The sequence below is a fragment of the Oryzias latipes genome, chromosome 2 (assembly GCF_053564925.1).
Source record: "Oryzias latipes strain Hd-rR chromosome 2, Olatipes_Hd-rR_3.1".
Lineage (NCBI taxonomy): Eukaryota > Metazoa > Chordata > Actinopteri > Beloniformes > Adrianichthyidae > Oryzias > Oryzias latipes.
Genome location: NC_136238.1, coordinates 7,052,691 through 7,074,595, shown reverse-complemented (window position 1 = coordinate 7,074,595; position 21,905 = coordinate 7,052,691). Strand labels below are relative to the sequence as shown.

Below are 21,905 nucleotides of genomic sequence, written 5' to 3'. Positions count from 1 at the left end.
GTCAGCTAAGAACAGGAAACTGAGGCTACAATTCACACAGACTCACCAAAACTAGAGAATAGAAGATTGAAAAAACGTTTTCTGGTCTGATGAGTCTCCATTTCTGCTGCCACATTCGGATGGTAGGTTTAGAATTTGGCATCAACAACATGAAAGCATGGATCCATCCTGGTTTGTATCAACGGTTCAGGCTGGTGGTAGTGGTATAATGGTAAGGGCATATTTTCTTGGCACACTTTGGGCCTCGTAGTACAAGTAGAGCATGGTTCCAACGCCACAGCCCACCTGAGAATTGTTGCAGATCAAGTCCATCCCTTTCTGACCAGAGTGAACCATCTTCTGATGGCTACTTCCAGCAGGATAAGGCGCCATGTCATAAAGCTGGAACCCTCTCAGACTGGTTTCTAGAACAGGACAGTGAGTTCTCTGGACTCAAACGGCCTCCACAGTCACCAGATCTCAACCCAGTAGAAAACCTTTGGGATGTGGTGGAACAGGAGATCGGCATCATGGATGTGCAACCGACGAATCTGCAGCGACTGTGTGATGCTGTCATGTCAATATGGACCAAACTCTCCGAGGAATATTTCCAGTACCTTGTTGAATCTATGCCACAAAGTATTAAGGCAGTTCTGAAGCCAAAAGGGAGTCCAATCCGGTACGTGGCCGGTGAGTCGAGATCCTAAAATATGTGACCAAGAATTATTTCTTAGAGTAGGTAGAGGGAATCTTGAAGTTTAAAATCCTTAAAAAATGTTTTAACGCTCAGCACTGAACCCTGTCCAGCCTCATGAAAGTGGGAATGCAGCGGCTTCTCTTTCAAAGCCCCTTGGTAAACACATGTTCCTTGTGGAGCTAATTGGTTTCAGGCGATCGGACTTATGAGCAACAGCGAGGAGGAGGTTTGGTGTTACTGAGGGGCGGGGGGGTCGCCTGTTTGGGAACAGATGGGCCTCAAAGTGCAAGTGGAATTTGATTATTGCCTCAAAGGGATTCAAGAAGGAACTCACGGGGAGGCCAATTTCTTTGCCCTTAAGTTCAATTTTTCTTCTTGTCCTTCCCCACGAGTGGGAATTAGGAAGAGCGCAGCCGTCCTCTTGTGATGACACTCTTGTCATTGTTAACTGATCACCACTTTCCGTGACAAACTGCTTTACATTGGCCAAATAATAGCAGGCCTCAGAGGCGCGCTGAAACCATCGGACACGTTAATAGAGGAGAATTTTTTTTGAGGTGCAGACGATTACAGAGGCTGGACGATGTTTTGCTCAAATCCTGACAATCTGTCAGGCGTGATTGCTCCTCTAACAGCTTTCCTTTACTCAACTTGTGACTGACAGGTACATTTTTAGTAGTTTCTTTGTCTTGAGTTGAAGAGTTCACAGCAACTGATGTTCTTTGTTCTGTTTTGAGGATTCGTCTGAGTTTAAGAACATGTTGTGTCCCCAACCCCCCCTAATTGTTGAAGCTCTCCTCTTATTTGGATGCATAAAAACCTTTCATTGATGTTGGATCGCGCAGCTAAGCTGTCAGCGCAGGTTGCTGCTTGTTGGGTGTTGTGGAGAAGAAAATCAAAAGGGTGAGACTTAAGTTTTCAGCTTTATAAACCCTGTATGAGATAGACTCCCTAAAGAAAGGTTTTAGGGAATCATGGGAACCTTCCCAGCAGTGAAAGGTCAACCAAATTGTCTCTAAGAAGACGTGGACTCAACGAGGAGTTTAAACAATAAGCAGAAGAGCATGGACTGAAAAATTCATGATTTACAATTAAAAAAAATGGGCAAAAACGGACCAAACAAACCCCCACAAAGACTTGTCTGACATACGACCTCAAAGTCTCAATTTATTCTAAACAAACTTGTTAATAACTATATTTAGGAAGAAAAGGGAAACATTTCTGGAAGATGGTTGTCCTGCTACATCTGGAAACTAAGCGATCTAGAAAAAGCACATCAGAAATACACTGATTGTAGAGGCAGATTTCAGGAAAAAAGGTAATTGAGCAGATCGGCCAATTATCGAAGGATCGGCAGTTTGATTCCCGCTCCCTCCAGTCAACTGTTGTTGTGTCCTTGGGCAGGACACTTCACTTCACCTTCCCTCCTTCTGGTGTGGCTCCACTAGTGTGTGAATGAAAATTGCGTTTTTAGGTTTTTTTAACATGTTCTTGTGTCATTTTTTCTGACGATGGAGCACATGTATAAAGAAAATCAAGATTAAGGGGCCTCTATAATGCTTTTCCTAAGCTTTTCAGAGTAAACTATATCCATATAATTGATAATATTTTACATTTGGCACGCTAAAGGAAGATTTTTAAATTAAATATTAGTTATTTTCTTGATTTAATTTTCCTACCCAGCAAAAAGATGACTCGAGCGCTGATCAAACCTTTCACCCAGATTAAAGGGGATGAAACCTACAAAGCTACAAAGTAAATGACATAATGTGCAATAAAAAGTATATTTTGGCTCCTTCACCGGTGGTAGTGTGATGGTATGGGGCTGCTTCAATTTGTTTTAATTGATCAAACCATAATCTTGGTTATCTGCTGGAAAATCCCAAGGGAAATCATCTGTCAATCAATTCCTGAGATTGGGCTCAATGAAAACCCAACGGTGACACCATTTTTCATTTTAGTTAGGGAGGCAAATCGTTTTTCACATACGGACAAGCAAGATAGGTACTTTTTCTCTTATAAATGAAATTATAAAATAAGTACATGTGTGTTAGCTTAGGTAATTGTGACTAAAACTTAAAATTGTTTGATGGTTTTAATCAAAACAAAAGGAAAAAAAACTTATAACAAACGTTTTTTTAAAGAAAGATTTGAAAAAAGTTTTTTGTTTGAGGTTTTCAATATTTCTTTAAGTCATTACAGACAACAATTTTTGTTTTTTGTTGGTTTTTTTTGTGCACTTCCGACTATCTGTGACTCTTTAATTTGGTTAATCCGAGAAATGTTTTTAAGAAGAAGCGTGTGAGGACTTTTTGGGGGGATCATCTGCAAAAACAAAGAAGCTTCTGACTTTTAACAAGCCCCTTTCATTGAAAATGACAGCTATCCTCACTCAAAAATTTAAAAGGCTGAACTCAAAGTCTCATGTAATCAAAAGTGTCAAAATATTTAGAGCAAGACTTCTCAGATTTTCCTTTTTTCCTTATATGGACTTTTTTGTGTGTAAACAGCCCAAGTCAGTGAGGTTAAAAAACACAGACATAATTGTTGGACGTGACATTCAGAGAGACGTTTCTAAAAGTTTCTTGAATTTTTCACAGTACAATCAGCTTTGGCTTCGGCCATCATTCATTTGCATGCAAAGTGAGAAGCTTACAGTTTGAGAAAAACAAAGGATTTTTGAGCAAAATTGCACAAAATATCACTGAATCGTCAACATTTATGGGATGAATTACATCTCGTTGTAGGATAGTTTAATAAGAATGAAGTTAAGTCTGAAGTAGACCAGTTCTGGTTTTTAGTTCTCACAGTTGGAACAATTTTTGCTAAATTTTAATTATAACATTTAAGGTATAAGATTTAGAATTAATATAAGTTTTTCAACATATTTATTAAACACAGTGAAAATGCGAATTATCTGTGTTTTTTAAAATGACTTTGCAATATTTCTTACCCCTCCAAATAAACCCTAATTAAACCCAAAATAAACCTTACTGTCATTAGACCTTTTCCTTCTGGAGGACATCATGAAACATTGAGGTCAAATCATCTTTACCTTAAAGTCTAAGCAGGGCACAATGGCCAGTACAGCCTTCTAAGCAGTTACCTGGTGATATTCATAAGTATGTCTTCTTTGCTGATGAAGTACTACAACTTCACAGGATTCATTATGATTCTCAGATTGTGTTTTTTTTGGCTGTAAAGAACGACAGAGTTTCTCATCCATAAGAAATATTAGAATTAGATTTATTTCTACTTGTGTAAACGGTTGAAAAGTTACAGAAATTTAAATAACGTCAACACTGTAGCTTGAAGCTCCTGTATTAAAGGGTTACCTTGCCTGGAGTCTGCTGGGGAAAAAAAGGACTTAATTTAGCAACAAACAATTCTACATGGAACCTGTAAAAAAAACACAACTGGGGAAGAATTAAAGTGTAAGACATCACAGATTTGTTATTCAAGCATGATCCCTTACTTCGCAAACAAGTGTACTTTATATTCTGTTATAATTTTACCTTTTTCCTTTTTACCTTTTTAGTTTGTACATGGTGTAAAGATTATTCATTTATATTATGTTTATTTATTTTGTTTGTAAATTGTGTTTTTATGAGAAAGTTTTGGGTGGAGACTTTTATTTTGACGGTCGCACTGCTACTTTCTGTTGGTTCGCGGCATTCCTCAGTCTCCGGGACCGGTAGGGCCGCTGAGGAAAGGTAAGCGGCGGGCGTTTCCTTCACCAGTTAGGAGTTAAAACTCGACTTCAATTGCAAAATAAGCCTAGAAATGTGATTTGAATAAGTTAAAACTCCCTCCACGCAGTTCATGGTTTTGATTATTGTGTGAAATACGCGTTTAAATTCAAATATACAGTAAACGGAAACATGCTAGCATTAGCCTTAGCCATGACTGAAAGGCGCTTTTGTCCCTCCTTTAGGTGTTTGTGGAAGCAGGAATCTGAGGTGGCTGAATTGGTATATTCATGTTTTCACAAAGGTATGTGGACATTTATTTTGATCAGTAATATTTTATTATCATTTTTTTTAATACTATATTAGTTTTATCTTCTTTTAGCTTCACTATTTTTTATGGTCTGGTATAGAAAATACAAAGTTGCTGTTTTGTGAGTGAAGATATGCTCAAGATATAAAACATGTAACTAGTATTGAATAAATGTACAGTTGTAGTACATATGGGAGTCTCTATGAGGCTTGCTGAGGGGAACGTGCGTTAAAGTCACCTGTTTGCATTGATATATTTGCGTTTTTGCACAGTAAATTCCCTCATCTTGGATGGCAAATCCCAATATGAGACTCACCATTACAACTGATACACAACGCAGCAGTCAAAAAAAAGCCCGACTACACCACAATGAGGTACATGCCCGTGTATTAGGTTTAACTTCCTAAAAACACCCACAAATGTTCAACGTATTCTAAAAAAAAGAGAGAATTTACTTTGAAAAAGTAGCTGACGACAACAACAATTCAGACTGGAAAAAAACAATACTTGAGATTAGTTACTTTTAGCAAAAAAGGACATTAAAGTGTTTGCGTCTACAAAGTTCAACCAGGAAACTCTGATTAGTAAGTCAACATGAATTTAAAAAACCCTAAAGTGATCAACCACAAACAGAAAAAAAGTGACTGTGTGTCATTTCTTCAGACTTTTGTTGGTATTTGTTGTAAGACAAGAGTTATTTAACAAGTATTTGATAAAGTATAAATAAAAATGTATTACTACTTCCTAACTACTTTTTTGTACTATCACCAATTTTTTAAGCTAATGCTAACAGGTTTGGTATTTTTTTTCTTTCTAAAGATACTTTAACATCTGATCCTTGAATTATTATTGTGCTAGCTGGTTTTGCTAACTTAGGCACTTCTGCAGTTTTTAATGCAAATTGTGCATTTAACTTTTTATATTAGCATTATGCAAGCTTGTTAAGCTAATTTAGGCCTTATTCAACTTATTTAAGATACTTTGGCAGTTATACTTCACACTAGAATTATTATTTGTTTTAGCATTTCTAGCATGCATATATAGCATTACTTAAAATGTTTTGCTTGAGCAAGCTTCAAATTCCTAAGCTAATATAACATTTGACAAATTCTTTTCAGCGTTTTAAGCAAATTGGTTCAGCTTTAAAGCATTTATACCACGGATTACCAGTTTTTCTTTATTCAAAAAAATCTTTTTTCATCCCTTCACTTTTATGGATGTCCGTGCTGGGTTGGGTGCTCTGGGGTTTCAACAAGGCAACCCTTTAATTTTTTTAATTAATCAAGCAAAACAGTTTTTTTTAACTCCATTGAAACTGAATGATGGAACCTTGAAATTATAGAACTATTTTTTTTTAAATTAACATAAATTTAACATGGTTTCTTAATAACCACTTTTTCCAATATAAAATGTGACTTATTCAACAGTTCTGATTTTTTCAGAAAAGCAGAGTGTTTGCAGAATGTCTTGCATCAATCATCTCAAACTCTGCCACACTAGACAGATGGTTAGTGCCGACTTTGAGGGGCCTCCCACCATGTCTGATAACAAGGTTTCTGGCCTATGTAGGGCAACTGTGATTGCGAACACACATGAGCCTGGAGTGGAGCGAACAGGTGGCCGGCCACTTGGGGCCAGCGCTAACGTCGTGCATCCACAACAAAAGTTCGGTTATGAGAAGATGCTCGAGTTTTTCAAGAGCGTAATGCAGAGGAAGGGCGTTCGTGCTACGATGCCTCCTGGGAAATCAAAGCCTGCAAAAGGCATTAGCTTCGGCATACACCCCAGCAACACAGTTGAGGTCAAAAACAGTCTCAAATCACGCTCAGTCTCCCTTTTTTTTTATCAACTTCATTTTGTCTGCTTTGAAATAACAAGGCTGCTGACCTGGTTGGGAACTCTAAATTGAGTCTCTGATTGTTTAAAAAAAAAAAAAGAAAGAAAGAAAATGATGGTCGACGGGCTTTTTTTGTTGTTGTTGTGCAGAGCTCCTGCTGACCCAAATAGGCACTGTGAGTCTCCAGCAAGCACATCAAGCAAATGTGGGCTCCTTTGCCAGAAAGAGCACTGAGATGTGGTGGTGTGTGATCTAAAAATGTATGCATGCTGTCAGTCTCCTTATGTGCATGCGCTGGTTTGCGGCAGTGCCTTGGACGCAGTTGAAAGAGGTATTGAGTTTTCACTGATGCTGCGGGGAAGAAGGGTTTTTGGTGAATTTACTCTCTCAGAAAGGTAGAAATGTGTCTCTTTTCATATCCTGCCTGCATGAATCCAAAGCAAAAAAAATGAGTAAAGGTTGATTTACCCATGATTCCTTGCACTTTGGGGCACAGAGATGAAAATGAATGAAAAGGATGCAGCTGGAACTCCAACAAAGTTTCCTCCTGGACCATTTTCCTTCTCCACATAATCCACAGTTTAATTAGTGGTGAGTTTCAGAGACTTTCTTTGGAGCTTGACTGTGTTCTCGGCAATCTGGCCTATCAGCTTACAGAGCAGCAGAGCGCTCCATCTTTGAAGGTCGCTTCAGCTTCTGAGGCTCTCTGATGTGTCGGCTAAAGGAACAAGCTCCTGCAGGGCGCAGTTGCACGTTGGAAAAAGCCCTAAAACTTAAAATTAGCAATCATTTGGTCGCAAAAACAAGAGGTGTTATGAAAGAATGACAATCTGGCTCCTTTGGTAATTTCCTGTCCGTGTTCATTCGTATCATGTGGTCTTGACTGTTCTGCCGGGATCAATCGAACCTGTGAGCAGATGGCATCGTGTTCCTCCAGCAGACCAGGGATTGTCTGTGTGTTTTTTTTTTGTGTGTGAGTTGATAATTGGCCTGGTATGCTGCGGACCAAAGCGTGTTAACAGCTCCTGCAATCACCACTGCGTAGCAGCTGCAACAGCGGCGGCTAACGCTCTGATTTTTACAGCTCATAATGTTCTACCTGGGCTGCAGACTCCAATTCCCATCAGCTCATAGCGATATTCAACACAGCTCTAATAAGCCATGATGACAGTTTAGTTTTGTGAGGACAAAAAACAAACTCCAGCTAGGAAAAGCAACAATAAATGTGATACTTTAATTTCTCATCCAGCTGTAGCATTCCCAACCTTTTCCCCGCATGTTTGGCCCACTTTATCGCCTCATCCCTCAAGACCCAGAGGAGTCCGAGAAATCAGATTTCAGATCATAAAGTCTGCGCTGTGTTTGCTAACAGGGTTTGCGCGGGTAAATGGAACCGTGTGTGGGAGACCTGGCAGGCTGTATAAAAAAGAAACAGTAATTGCATGTGCACCAAATGAGTGCGTGTGCGAGATGCCTGGCTCTTCAAAGCTTTGATGTTGGAACTCCTAAATGAGGGCCACCAGAGGTCTAGACTAATGGGACATCATGGGGAGATTAGAGGCCAAGTGGAGCAGGCTAACAACACAGCATTATGCATGTGTATGTTATGAGAGGCAGCGCGCGCAAAGCCTGTGCTGGGCTTCCGGTGCGTATTCTCTTTGTAATTAAAAGAGAAGATTTGTCCTGGAGTGTTAGACAGAGCTGGTGGGTAATTAGACAGGAAGTTTGCATGAGTGTGGAAAAATATTTACAGTTTTTTTTAAGTACAGGTTTATTTGCATAGTTTGGCCAAGGGTGCGACTTATACTCAAGAGGAATTTTTTAAAACATAAATAGACTCATATATTTTGTTATTAGCCCACTAACAATCAGTTGCCCTTTAGCAGATGTTTCCCACTAACGACCACTAGAGAGCACTGTAGGCGTGTCACTATTTGCTACTGACAGTTATGTAGAAGAAGCTTCATCCAAAACTTGAATGAGAATCTGATCGTTCTCCCCATAGACTTTACGATATTTCGCTTATTTGCATTGTTGTTTTTATTTTTTCATTCCTCAGACTATTGACATATGACAGTATGTCATTTGACAGAAGTCCCGCTGATAGCGCCATCATTCAGACGCAGCTCCTGCAGTAGGTAGTAAACCATAATGAGGCTAAAAACTTTTAACAGTAGCTTCTCCAACACGTATCTGGAGCGTCAAGTTTATGAACTCATTTTTTGGACATCCGTTGAGCAGTGAATTTGACGCCCGCCTAAAAACTCACGTTTGACAAGTGAACCGCGTTCAATTTGAGCGCAGGATTACATTGGCGGAGTTGTTCAGAAGCATCATACTTTTCTCCCAAAAGTGCGACTTATACTCCGGTGCCACTCAAATAAGATTTTCCTTCTTTATTATGCATTTTTTTGCTGCAGCTACTTATACTGTGGTGCGACTTATATTCTGGAAAACAGGGTACACTTTTTTGACAATTTCTAAACCATAAACATTTTTTTGTGCCCTCTTCAGTATGGTATAAATCCTTTATTAAATAATCATAACAATAATTAATAATAACAATCATAAAAAGAGCATTTCTGTACAAAGACCCCTTTCAAAACAACAACAACGGCAGTCCTAGCAGTGCGAAAAATGGGATCCTGTTCGTTGGTCGTCCCGGGCAGGGGGCGCTGTGGCTGTCGGTCCCAAACTTCTCTGATACTGGCTCCAAAGGCAAGCTGGATCCCCGAGGCTCCAAGGCACTTTGAAGAGAGTCAGTGGGGTCCATAGATGTGGGCCTCAGAGGTAAGAAGACAGCAAGCGGAGTAGGGGTGGGGGAATGACATGTCTTTGTTGAGAATCCACGAGATTTCATTCTAAGCCAGTGTTCAGTGTGCACGTCTAAAGTTTCTTGTGTTCCCAGGAAAGAGACTACTGTATATACATCTGTATATACAATGGTTGGGGTGTTTGTGAGCGTGGGAGGAAACTCTGGGAAATTTTGTCTCTCCTTCTCATGGCTTATGAGTCCTTTCAGAGCAATCAACCTACTCAGAGTGGTTCCTAAAAAAAAGGAACCATAAACATACAATAAAAAAAGGAGCTTGCCTTGTTGTGCGAGACTTAAAGTAAAAACAAACAAAACAAAAAACCAAGACAATGATTCCCAAAACAGGCCGCAATGAGCCAAATAAGTAGAGGTGGTAATGTGCTGGGGCTGGGAGAAGGGAGCGAAGGGGTTAGGTCCTTGAAACCATGGCTTTTGAGGTCCACAAGTAAAATATATCAGTGTCGCATCAACTTCCTCTTTTAGTTTTTCCACAAACAGTTTGCTTTTAAGGCTTGTTGTGTGTCAGCAGTCAGTCGATTGACACAAACCGGTTTCTTACAAAAAGAAAAAAAGCGTGTGAGATTTGCGAAAGAAACAGGGGGTTTTAGTTCTCTGTCACAGTCTCGCTCTATTTCTCTTTCTTCAGTAGTTCTCCCCTGACCAGCAATCCATAGGTTGCACCTCCCTAAAGCTCCCGAAACTCTTAGCATTTAGCGCAGTGTAAACATGACCTTTGTGACAGGAACTAACATAAAAAGGACAATTTCAAAGTTGTCCTTCTCCAACTTTCTTCAATCACATACTGGCAATAGGCCAGGAGGAAAACAAAACAGAAACTGATTGAGCAGAAACTGGAGGGAAGTCGGTGACTACAAACACCACAAACGCCCAGTAACTAAGAAGAGGAATGAGGTGGACAGGGAGCAGTCTACAACAAAACAGCAGAGGGATCCCACAAAGAAGCTAAGCTCTAGGCCACTGTGTTCACATGTGATCAAAAAATACGGTCCTAACCTACCACCTTTCCAACACAACGTGTCCGGCTCTCATCTGTGAACTTTTACAGCACCCACTTCCAAAACTAGACAACTCTATGACACTTTTATGAACAACTCTCTTGTTGGAGCAGGAAACTGTTGCTGATATGTGTCGATATTTCCTTTTTGAGGCTGAACATCCCTGCAGGTCAGCAGTTCAAGGCGATAAGGCTTGTTTATCGCAAATACTGGATGGTGCCAGGTTTGGAGATCTCCACGTGATCTCGAAGTCAGATTACACTAAAGTGAAGTGGTGGAAATGAGAAGAGTGAGAGGCTTTCGCCGGCGAGCTGTCCGCTCTCACGCCTCAGTGCAGCAGCGCTGTTGGTTGAGTTTGACTTTGTGCTTGAGGCCGTCGTAAAGTTCAAAGTTGTAGTTCTCCAGGGTTGTGGAGGAGCGGGATGATAGACCGCTGTACGAGCATGTGCAGTACAGGAGGAGTCCGGCACACACTGCTCCAACCAACACGCCCAGGGAGCTCATGACAATGATGGTGACCAAGATGGGGTCAAGGGTGTACAACCACGAGTTGTCCTTCTCTGAGACGCTGGTCACTGGAGGCTCGGACGACGGAGACGCGGTGTTCCAATCGGAAAACTGCAAACCTGTGATAAGGAACGCAACAGACGTCAACAGAAAAATAAACACTTACAGTCTGGCTCCACATTCTTTATTAGTTTAAGATCTGTGCATATTTTTGGGTATGACTAACTTTTTATATTTAAAATACACTTATTGGAGAGTTTTTGTGGTTGACAGGTGACCAGCAAGTCCTTAAATCTAAAGCAGTCTTGCTCAATTGGTCATTTTGTCCTCAGGTTTTTACCCATTTTCCATACTGTAAGTACAGGGTTTCAAAGGCAAAAAATGGCTTTCAATACATTTTATGTATCAAAACAGTAGATGGTGGTGGGTACTTTTTTGTAGGTAATCCACATGGCAATAAAAAGAAAAAAGAAAGCTTTAAATGGAGTTCACCATTTTTTAGGGTTCTCTGAATCTACATTTCCAAAATCCAGATCCCTAAAAATTTCCCATAAGTCTGCCAAAAATGGTGTGAATTGATGCTTACTAAATTAGCGAATATAGACCACAATGCATTGTGTTTGAACAGTTGGTTATTTGAAAGAAAATGTACTTAAATGCATTTTTTTATCAATTATCCAAATTTTCATCATCAGAACACAATGGATTCATAAATAATCCTTATGGAATGTTCATATTTATTATGTTTTTACTTGGGCAAATGTTTGACATCATATTGCTGTTAAATATTAGTAGTGAGCTTGCTTCTGAAGTGCGTTAGAATTCAGGTTACTAGATAGTCCCGCACTATATAATCTTTTTCGTCAAGTCTGAACATGACCTGGAATGACTTACCATAGTATCTTGGCAGTAGCCATTTTGTCCATAAATGTTAAAGTGACATTCACTTGTGTGTGTGTTATGCTATATTCACACCTGGCATGTGACACATGTTCAGGAATGTGCTTATAGGGTGTTCTTGAACCCTTGTTTAGCATAAAGTGTTCACACTGGCCTGTTGCGACCCGATACTAGTGCATATCTGCCTTCTACAGTTGGAAAATGCTTGGTGTGAAATGTCAAAGCAGAAAAAATATTGCAGATCTTGCTCCAGGCTTTTTCTTGTACAGCTCTATTACAATATATAAAAGACTGGAAATATAATAGTGGCCATTAACAAACCACAATTATTAAGTTCTACTCCATGATGAATTTTCTAATGGTTGGCACTACCAAGTCTTAAGCCCCGATTGGTGATAATTCAACCTGGTTTAACTTTTAACAGACGTTCAATCGACATGGGTTTTGTAAGTAAAGCCAAAGAAACTGTCGGATGAACTTGTGTAGGAACTGGTGAATGCAAGACTTGAACGAAGAAGCCCGAGACGTGCATTTATTCATGTTTGCATAGACTTTTCATTCAAAGTGGCCACTTGCGTTGCCCAAGGCGGTGTAAACGTAGCTTTAGAAAAAAATAATTTTCTTTTGCATTTCGGGGTGGGGGCTTTTCAGGGGAATCATAACATCTTGCCAAGAATTGTGCATTGCCCAAACCATATTCCATAGTAGGTCATACTCAGCATTTTGTCCATTACCTCCTCCTTGTGGGTCTCTGCTGCTGAAGAGTCGTCCATCTCCATATTCATTGGGTCTTTTAACTGACAGAAAAAAAGAACAAGACGATTTAATACTCAAACAGGTGTCGAAACCTTCCTACAGTCTGCAGATGACATTTGATTGATTTGTAGTCTTCTTGAAACACAACAAATGTACTAAAATACAACAATGAGGCAGATAACTGCAGAATTTACCAACTTTTTCTTAAGTTCTTACTTAATTTTCCTTTCCTTTATTATGCTGGAAGAGACACAGATATTTCAGGGTCTTGTTTAATATAAAAATACTGCTTTATTATTAGAGAAACATTCCTTTCAAACACTCATTAGACATTGATGGTATAAGACTGCTCATTCTGAGTTAATACAAACACAAAACATCACAAGATAAGTACAATCAGCACCATAAAAATTAAGAATGATTTGCCGATAGAAGAAAACCAGTGGCTACTGTCCATTCTGAGCAGCACTTCAACTGTACACTAGTTTTTCGCTTCACTTTGTGTATTTGTTTGTGTTTGCTGGTCTTGGCAAGCAATGTGGAGTGGGAGTAGCTGCTTGGCAAGGCACTCGTCTAGATCTGGGGGCCTTTGATGGCCAATGGCATTATCGATGCTGTTTCCACAGCAACGGGAGTTGGCAGCGGCTTGAGCGATGGAGGTGCGGTACATGTGGAGGGGGGGTAGAAAAGTGCTTACCACAGCCTTAATAAATGTTATCTATCCATTAACTAATTACAACTATTAGAAGCTTGGTGCATAATGGGTGTCGGGATGGATCAGGTATGGTGTCCCTTTCCCTCCCCCTTCGTCCCCAAGTTGATTTAAAAGCACAAAGTAGGAGTGTGCCAAAAATATATACATTTATTTTTTTTTCACTCTGGAGAGAAAAGTGCAGCTCTGTAATTGTGTAAACCAATTGAGGCGCATTCTGCTGAGCTGTGGGGTAGCGGGTGATGGATTTTTGCAGCTGTGACAGACCCAGAAAGCAGTTCCAGGTTAAGTCTCGGAGTGAAGACCTCAATTTCATTTAAACCTGCTGAGCTTGTGTCAGCTCTCACATCCTCTGCAGTGACTGATGAGGGAGGAATTGGTGCCAACTTGTCAACCTCAGTCACACTTTTTGAGACATTTCACAATAAAACAGGCTTTTACCTCCCAGATGTGATAAATATTAGTTGAAGGAGCACTGGCTTTGTCTGCTCTGGCACTAAAGGCTGCAGGTCTGCTCTGGTTTTATGGGATCTTTTGATTGAGAGCAGATAGTTAGAGAATAAAAAAAAAGCAACCCATGGCTTGCAGCTGGTCCAGCGGCATTGTGGGATTTGTAGGAGAAATAAATCAATTGAAAGTCGGGATGGCAGACAGCTGTTTCTATTTACAAGCCTAAAAACAACAAGCACATTTTAACACTAAAAAACACGACATATCGCTGAGAGGCTTTTATCTGGGCAGCTCAAAGACAAGGGGAACAACTGGAGGGGGTGGTATGAAGCATAAACGGGGGTGGAACGGCGCGCTTTATTACGCCAAAGAATTGAGATGAAACACTAAGCAGTGAAGGCGGCTGGATCCATGACTGATCATCAGAAGAGGCTGTTCAACGGCTTATCTCCACGCGGGTGCAGGGCTGTACAATCTTGCATTCCAGCGGTTTGGAAATGTGCACATGCGTTGTTGAAAAGGTCTGTGGCACAACTCATACGAGAGACACAGTGAGCCACCGTTTCGGACTCTTTCCAGTTCATTTTCGCTGTGCGCCGAAAGACCTCCCTCTGCCTAACAGTTTTCTCTTGTGGCGCTTCAAAGCTCCGCATGTCTCTGGGGGCTTGTTTCAGCCTTGTGGTTTGGCAGCTTCTGCTGGCTCTTGCAACAGAACCAACTGCCCCCACCCTGTTTTTCTCCAGGCCACACATGTCTTTATGTACGTCCATGCTGGGGTGGCTTTAGAAGGACCGTAGAGAATAGCTCAATGGTCCTATTCAAGCTCGTACGTCAGCCGGAAAAGAGCAAACTCCTTGATGGACCAAAGATGGCAGCCGTGGCTACATCCAGTGGAGTCTCGGAGAGAGGGCAGGTGACGTTACAACCAACGCAGCCGGAAAACCAAAGAAAGGTTTGCAAAGTGGAGTTGTCCATCTTGTAGGACTCATGCTGCTGGTGTTGGCATCCATGTCTGCCAAGAAGATGCAACCGCTAAACGCCTCCCTTTAGCAGAGGGTGCGGTGTCGGTCCCGGCTGTCCAATCTCACTGTCAGTACTGGCTCCACCCCGGGGGTGGCCATACTGGTAGACCAGTTAGAATACTGGAAGCACTGCGAGGAGCTGTGATAGGCCACTGACAGCTGGCTCTTCTTGGTGGCAAGGTGTTGTCGACAGCAACATAGAGCTCTGACCAAGATGGCTGCTGCCAGGAGAAGGAGGGCGCCACCAGCAGCCATTATGTAATACCAGTGGATGTGCAAGGGAGGCACAGGAACACCTCCCCCTGGGGGAAAGATACAGAGAAATTGGCCAAAGGGAAAGAGAGGATTGGCACTTCAATCCCTACTGGTCTTCATCAAGCGTGCGCCTCATTTGAGCATGCACAAGCATGCCAGTTGCAAACAGTAAAATAAATCTTCCAGGTCAGAATGTAAAAAACAAAAAGCATCCACCTCCTGGGCTACAGTTTGAGGACAAGCTTTCACACCAAGATCATCAAGAGATTTGGTCTGAAACGAGCCCAATAGTTGGTCCAATAAATGCAATGGAGTCTTTTTTTTTTTTTTTTTTGAAGCTCTGCTAAAATTACTTGGTGTGAAATTCAAGCCAAGACAATTAGTTCAACAAGCACTTGCACACGGTAAATTAAGGAGCTTCCCCTGTGTTCTGGGATGCCACAAACAGCCTTCTGATGAAGTATCGAAGCCATGCAGGAATCAGGAAGTCGGCGTTCCAGAGTTCACTCTAAGATGACAGTGGTTTGTGATTTGTATTCTCTGTTGCAAGTAAATAGTTCGTCCTGATCTCTTCGTTTGAACATTCATTTCTGGCCAGTCCTCTCCTCCTTTAAAGCCAAGCTCTGTCTCCTCAGAGACCATCTCCACACAGTTTCCTTCGGCCCCTGGCGTGGACCTCCTTAAATTCTTGGACGGAGCCAACCAATGAGCTTCCAATAAGCTTCTTTGTCCAAAAACCCAAAAAGGAGCTCAAATAATGGAAAACACATGTTCCAAGCTGAGCGCAGAACGAGGAGCGTCGATGCAGAGCACCTCCCGATCTCTGCTCAGTCACTCCATCTGATTGCTTTTCACTGAGAGGAACTCAGTGTGTGATATGAGTCTGTGCCTGTCAGGGCTTAGGGACTCTGTGCACACTGTGTGTGTTTGTGAGGGCACATAGGTAAGAAATGCACATCCATCACATTTGCACTCTTATCTTATTGGAAGGTATTATGAGATGCCAAAACAACAATTTCACGAAGTCCCTGCAGGATGCTCGAAATACTTTTCACCAGTCGAAGAGTTATTTTAAATCCCTTTAGGCTGTGTCAGACAGCCTAGAACTCAGATTATGGAGCTCTTTTTAAAATCTCTGACTTCATGAGGTGAGCTTGATTTACCTTGCCACGTGCAGTTTGACACTAATCCTCAGTTTCCACTGAGACCGACAAGGAAAAACTCAGGAACTGCAACAAATTTGTAAAACAACCTGCTTTTGCAACTCGGTTAGTGCTTAACCCTCATGAGGTCACACTTAGTTCTTTTGTTTGTCAAGATGTTTTAGCTGTGTTACATAAATTAACTTAACAGAATATAGACATTTTTATATGTATGCGTGTGATAAAGAAGCATAGATAATGTTGTATTTGTCTAAACGACAAATAACATTCCATTAAAAAGATTACTCCAAATGTAATTTTATATTTCATGATCTGAAGCATTTTTTATTTGAACTTGGTTTTTAGAATAATGTGGGGAAATAGCAAGGCTAATTTTGTGTCCACTACATGGCACTATTTTTTCTCCTCAAGTAATACAGCAGCATTTCTCACTTTTTTCTATTTTATGGAAAATGTTTTTGTTATGGCAAATTCTTTCATTGTTTTTAATTTTTATTACGTTTGTAGCAGTTTAGCTAACTTGTACCACGTTATGGTAATTAATTAACTTGGTAAACCAATTATATGAAAAACTATGGTGGTTTAAGTCTAATGAGTGAAAAGTTATAAAATATGGATTATTTAAAAGATAAAATATTTAAACTACTAATATTTTGTAAACAAAAACATTTCTGGTGTTTTTTAGTTTTAGATTAAATACATTTTCATGTTAATATCCAAGATACCAATATTTAATAATTATTCCTGATTTATTTTTCTCAGATATAATTTAACATGATCATACTGGGGATTTTTGAAGGTTAAAAACCATAAACAGTAAATCATATTTCCTGTTTTTTAAGCAGAAGGAAAGCTGATTTATTTAAAGTGAATATTAACTCATAAATGTTCACGTTTTATAATCAAATAAGGCTAATTTTTTTTAAAGATCACTAAAGAGTTACCCCAATTCAAGCGTTCAATATTAGTTTGGTGATGCTTCCATGCTAATGCTGCACTTTCGTGAGTCTGATCGGCTCCAACAGACTCCAGTTTGGACATCCAAGCAAAAAAACTCCAGGCTAATGCATCGGGTAGGAAGCAAGACTAAAAAGAGGAAGACTCACCTGAGTTTTCTGGAGAAAAGGCGATGATGGGCTCTGCGAGGACAAGGAGGCAGATTGACAGGAGGAAGAGGAGAGAACTGTTAGATAACTTCAGCAATGAAGGAAAAGTCAGACAAATGTCAGACAAATGTCACATGACTCCTGCAGAAATGCTCTTTGCTCAGATAACTCGTGGTTTATGGCATTTACTGGGCTGTGCTGTGAGAGTTTGTGTGCTTTCTGAGTGGAAGTTCTTTATTAATGGGGCTGGATGAAAATACACCTTCAGTCTGACCGCCTGGAATGCAAACACCGAGAGAAGGTCTGGGGAAAAAAAAAAAAGGATGGGAAAGTGACTCTGGAGCTTTTCTGGGCGGGAAACGCTCAGTGAAAAACTCAACTGTGCTGCGAGATAAGAAATATCCCAGCATGCTTTGGGAGGGGCAATAAGAAGGAGAGGGAACGGTAAGGAGGAGGGGGGTGGGCTGTCATCTTCTGCTTCCAAGCTGCCCAGACTCTCCCAGGACTCACAAAATGATGGATAGAAAACACACGCACACAAAAAAAGCAAGACTAAGCACACACACTCCTTCAATTACAATGAGGTCTGGGTCCAAAGCGCTCTGAACATCAGCGGCGATGGCAGGCTGTTGGCTCTGGACCTGCAGCTCGGTCTCTGATCTGGTTAAGACCCTCTCAAAAGGCCCTTCATGGGCCAGATTAAAGCTCGGCACCGAGGAGCTTGCTCGGGAAACAGCCCGTCTAGTAATTCCCTTTGACGTCTCAGGAAAAGACGTGTTTACAAATACGACATAGAAGTGGGAGCATGAGGGATCGAAGGAGAAGAGAGGAGGAGGAAAAGGAGAAATCTAATGAAAGATAGATTAGCATCTCCGGGGCCCACGAGGCATTTATGGCCTAGTTTTTGTTTTCTTTTCTTTTTTTGGGAAGGGGTAAATGTTGTCCCTCCCTCTCCCTCCTCCTTTCATCTCTGCGTTCGATGGGTTTTTCGGAGAAGACGATAAAACGATGAGTTGATAGCTGCGCTGACAGACGATAAGAAGATGCTGGCGGGTCGAATTCTTAAGTGTGTTTCACCATGTTTGATTACAGGTAGAAGACTATTTTGGCACCAAAAAACCCCCCCAAAACTGTGTTCGACTTACGTGTACATTCTTTGAGAGGAGAGTTGGAGCTCATGTGGATGTTGTCTACCCAGATGTGTCCTCTGGTGCCTCGCTCAAAGAAGCCCTCCATCACAACCTATCAGCAGAACAGAAACAAAACAAAGGATGAGCAGGGAAGAGGAGGAGAGAAAAGTTGAGGAAACGGAGACAGGATGAGGGCACGGCGAAGCGGGACGGGTGGTGGAGGCAAATCGAGAACGGGGACGAGTAGCAGCGGGAAGAGGAGGAGGAGGAGAAGCGGGATGAAAAGTTAATACGATCCCTGTGATTTTAAAGTTGCACTCAACTCTTGCTATCTGCACTCGGAAGCATCTTCAGCTTACTTTTTCATGAGCGCGGCGACTGCTTGTGAAGTCTTTGACAAATGCGCGGCAAATCCCCAAACAGGCGCCGTCAGCAGAGACAACGCAGCACACTCCTCCTTTGAAGTCCAAATGTGGCGCCCGAGACGAGCGAGCTTTACTGCTGCACTGGTATCGCCAGAACCGCTTCAGTTTGTTAGGGAATCTCCTAAAGGATTTGAACCTTCATCTGTCTTGGTTTTCTTTCACACTGCACTCTTGAGAGTGAAGCAAACCACCTGGAAAATGACGTTTCAGCAGCTTCCAACTGCCCGAAACAAGCTCTGACAAAGAGCAAAACTGGTTTGTCCCACTAGTACTCTGACTATTACATATCGACCAGCACCTTCTCACTTCACAAGGTGATACAGCAATGTTTCCACCCACATCCTCACAGGGATGGTCTGGGAAAACCTCGGGATTCCCCCACAGAAACTCTAGGAATTGACATTTTTGCTAAAAAGAATCCATAGACCTTCTCACTTCACCGTATCACATTTTGAACTTTTCAAACAGTTTTGGGGTTGGCCCATGTTCAGGTTGCAGTCATGGATGCTTTTTCCTACTTGAAAGGAAAACACTTTTTTTCTCTTTGGTTCAATTCCAGTCCTCAGTCTGCTTCAAGTGTACCAGAGCTGACTTCAAATTGACCCAAAAACCTTGGCTTGAGTGTACAACCGTCGGCTTGTTTGGTCCACATTTCAGTAAAGATCTGCATTTGCTTACTGAAAGACCTACCTGAAAGTCTTTAGGAGAGCGGGGAAGGATGGTGCGACCCTCCTTCCACACAGGGCCTTGATCGTCCTTCAGAGTCCACAGGATGGATTCCTCGTTGTGGGGGTCCCTCAGCAGTACCCTCAGGTGGCCCTGCGCCTCCCCCCATAGCTGGTAGGAGAAGATGAGGCACAGGGGTCCTGTGTCGGCGGCTACTGTGGGGCTAATGAGTTTGGCTCTCTGCTGCTCTGTCTTCAAGCTGGCATCTATGTAGATGTAGCTGTTGGGAGCTGCAACACAGAACCAGGACCGCATGAATGCCTGAAAAGCTATTTTATTTTGGTGCAACAGAACTCTAAAGTGGAACAGCTACCACTATCTAGGGTTGCCAGAAACAATTATTGTATTGTATTATTATTTCCCACCCAGCGTATTTCATAGGTTACAAATAAACTCATTTTCAAACGACATTTTATTTGCATCACAGCGATTTGACTAAAGAAATACTCAGAAATTAAATTTTGAGCTGAATTTTATCTCTAAATGTCCTCCATCATTGGGAAAATGTCTCAATAACATGTTAAAAAATGCCTAAAACACAATTTTATTGAAGTGAGTCTTTAAAGGGTTATTAGCAATGAATGTTAGCAAATTTTAAAGATCGCCTTGTTTTCTGAACTTTCATTTCCAACATTCTTCAGTTGCTCTTTTGCGAGGTTGCTATGACTTCAGTTGACCACCAGATGTTACTTCGTCATCTAAGCGATGTTTTCAGTTTGATAAATCTTAAATAAACCTTCATCTGCCTTTTACTGGGTTTGCGGTTTTTCAGATGTTTGATCGAAATGTTTGATTTACCTTTTCTCATCTCTAATATTTAAAAAAATATTTTATTCATGTTATATGGTGTCGCCTTCTTCTTTGTCTATGCTGCAGCGAAACCTTCTCTAGCAAAAATGCTAACAACATTTAAAATGTCATGGATTCATAAATTGTGGCAGTTAAACTTCAAGCTCATACAAGAGAAATTTGACGAATCCTGATATTCCCCTGTTAGGGGATGCTGGAAAATGATCTAGTGGCACAAACAGTCACGCTATTACCACCATTAATTATGGCTATTCACACATCCATCACCGTCCCCTGTGTGATTTCACGCAGTTTGACACTTCCGACTCCTAATAAGAGAAAAAGAGCGAAACTAATCATGGGTTGCTAACAGGAATGGGATCCCTGCAGCACAATGGAGACACAGAACAATAGGGAAATGACAAATATAAACACATGGAAGAAAAGGTCCATTGAGAAAGCCGTACACATTTGGAGTGCTTAAGAGAAGTCAAGCCAAGACCCTTGGGGCGTATTTGTCTTCATTCCCATCCAGGTAAAAAACTCTGGCAATGGGAAAGTCCGACAAAAAACGGCACGCCGCTCCATTTGTTTACACTAGAGGATGTTTAGTTTGCAAATTGGATGCCGACACGAATTCCATTGTGAGACGAGGGAGCCAACTGTAAGCTCCAGAAGGAGAAAAGGAGATTGCTTGCGTTTGTGTGAGAAAGTGACTGAGTGTGGAGTCTGGTGGAGAATTTCTTAAGTGGGCCCTGTGGGAAAATGTGCACCATCAACAATCTGCACATGAAACCACCTGTTTTTGCGCTGCAGGAACCAGAGTTGGGGGAAAGCTCCAGGCGCGCAGCGAGTTTTAACGCATCAAGTCACAGAGCGACTGTATCCATAACCTTTTGAGCGCTCTTCCTGCAGACGACGCAGGCGTTTTTTTCAGAAACCAACGTGTCTCGGATGTGACAGGCCCCCTCCGCTTCCCATACGCCACTGTGACACTTCTGCATCAGTGTGACGGTGTATCTCCTGGTCCTTTCCAGCAGTGCGTGTCATTTTTCACTCATTCTTCTTCCTCGTGATGCCACTTTAAGGGTGTAATCCTGCCGATACGCAGATAGAAGTTTCTTGTTGCTTTTTTTTTCTTTCCCAAAAGCCTTGGCCCTGTGCTTGTGGCTCCTGTTTGCTGCACAGCTCATAATCGAGCCAGCCTTGCTATGCGCAACACAGCAGACCATTATTAATCTATTTCACAGTGTTTTCCTGCCGCGGGAAGCAAACAATGACTCAATCTGGGAGGTTATTTTTACAGGACGGGTGTATTAAGGCACATAATATAACCGCAGTCCATGGTGGCTCAATCTAGCTTTGTTTCCAGTTTCTCGACAAAGGTCAAGAGGTGAGCAGATTGCGACTCATGGGTCAGATGGGGGGTGGGGGACCCCATAGAGGAATAAACAGCGATTTGATAGTGGTTGAAATAATGATCCCCGGCTGCTTGGGATTTCCGACCTTTGACACCGGCGTAAAAAAATCAAAGGCATTACGGCATGACTGGAAAGGATACTTCATGCATAAAAGCTGCAACATGACTAATTTAAGCAACTTTTTTTCCTTCCACATGTGA

The 21,905-nt window shown here is 41.5% G+C and overlaps 1 protein-coding gene and 1 long non-coding RNA gene across 3 annotated transcripts in view; one reads left to right on the top strand and one right to left on the bottom strand.

Annotated features, from left to right (window-relative positions):
• Positions 1-4,256: 4,256 nt before the first annotated feature.
• On the top strand, positions 4,257-5,054 carry LOC110016772 (uncharacterized). Its single transcript, XR_002292123.2, has 3 exons — positions 4,257-4,389; positions 4,611-4,669; positions 4,948-5,054. It is a non-coding gene; the product is annotated as an uncharacterized LOC110016772 (long non-coding RNA).
• A 3,972-nt stretch (positions 5,055-9,026) lies between these two features.
• nrp2a (neuropilin 2a) overlaps positions 9,027-21,905 on the bottom strand; it is a 61,445-nt gene continuing 48,566 nt past the window's right edge. Inside the window, exons 14-18 of one of the 2 annotated variants that reach the window (XM_004066721.5) lie at positions 19,460-19,725; positions 18,360-18,456; positions 17,215-17,247; positions 12,485-12,547; positions 9,027-10,969 (exon numbers count right to left, since the gene is read on the bottom strand). In XM_004066721.5, the coding sequence (XP_004066769.1) occupies positions 10,665-10,969; positions 12,485-12,547; positions 17,215-17,247; positions 18,360-18,456; positions 19,460-19,725 (764 nt within the window). In that variant the 3' untranslated portion in view covers positions 9,027-10,664. Of the gene's footprint in view, positions 10,970-12,484; positions 12,548-12,772; positions 14,993-17,214; positions 17,248-18,359; positions 18,457-19,459; positions 19,726-21,905 lie in introns of those variants that run through there. The other variant, XM_020709113.3, reaches the window with a different exon arrangement.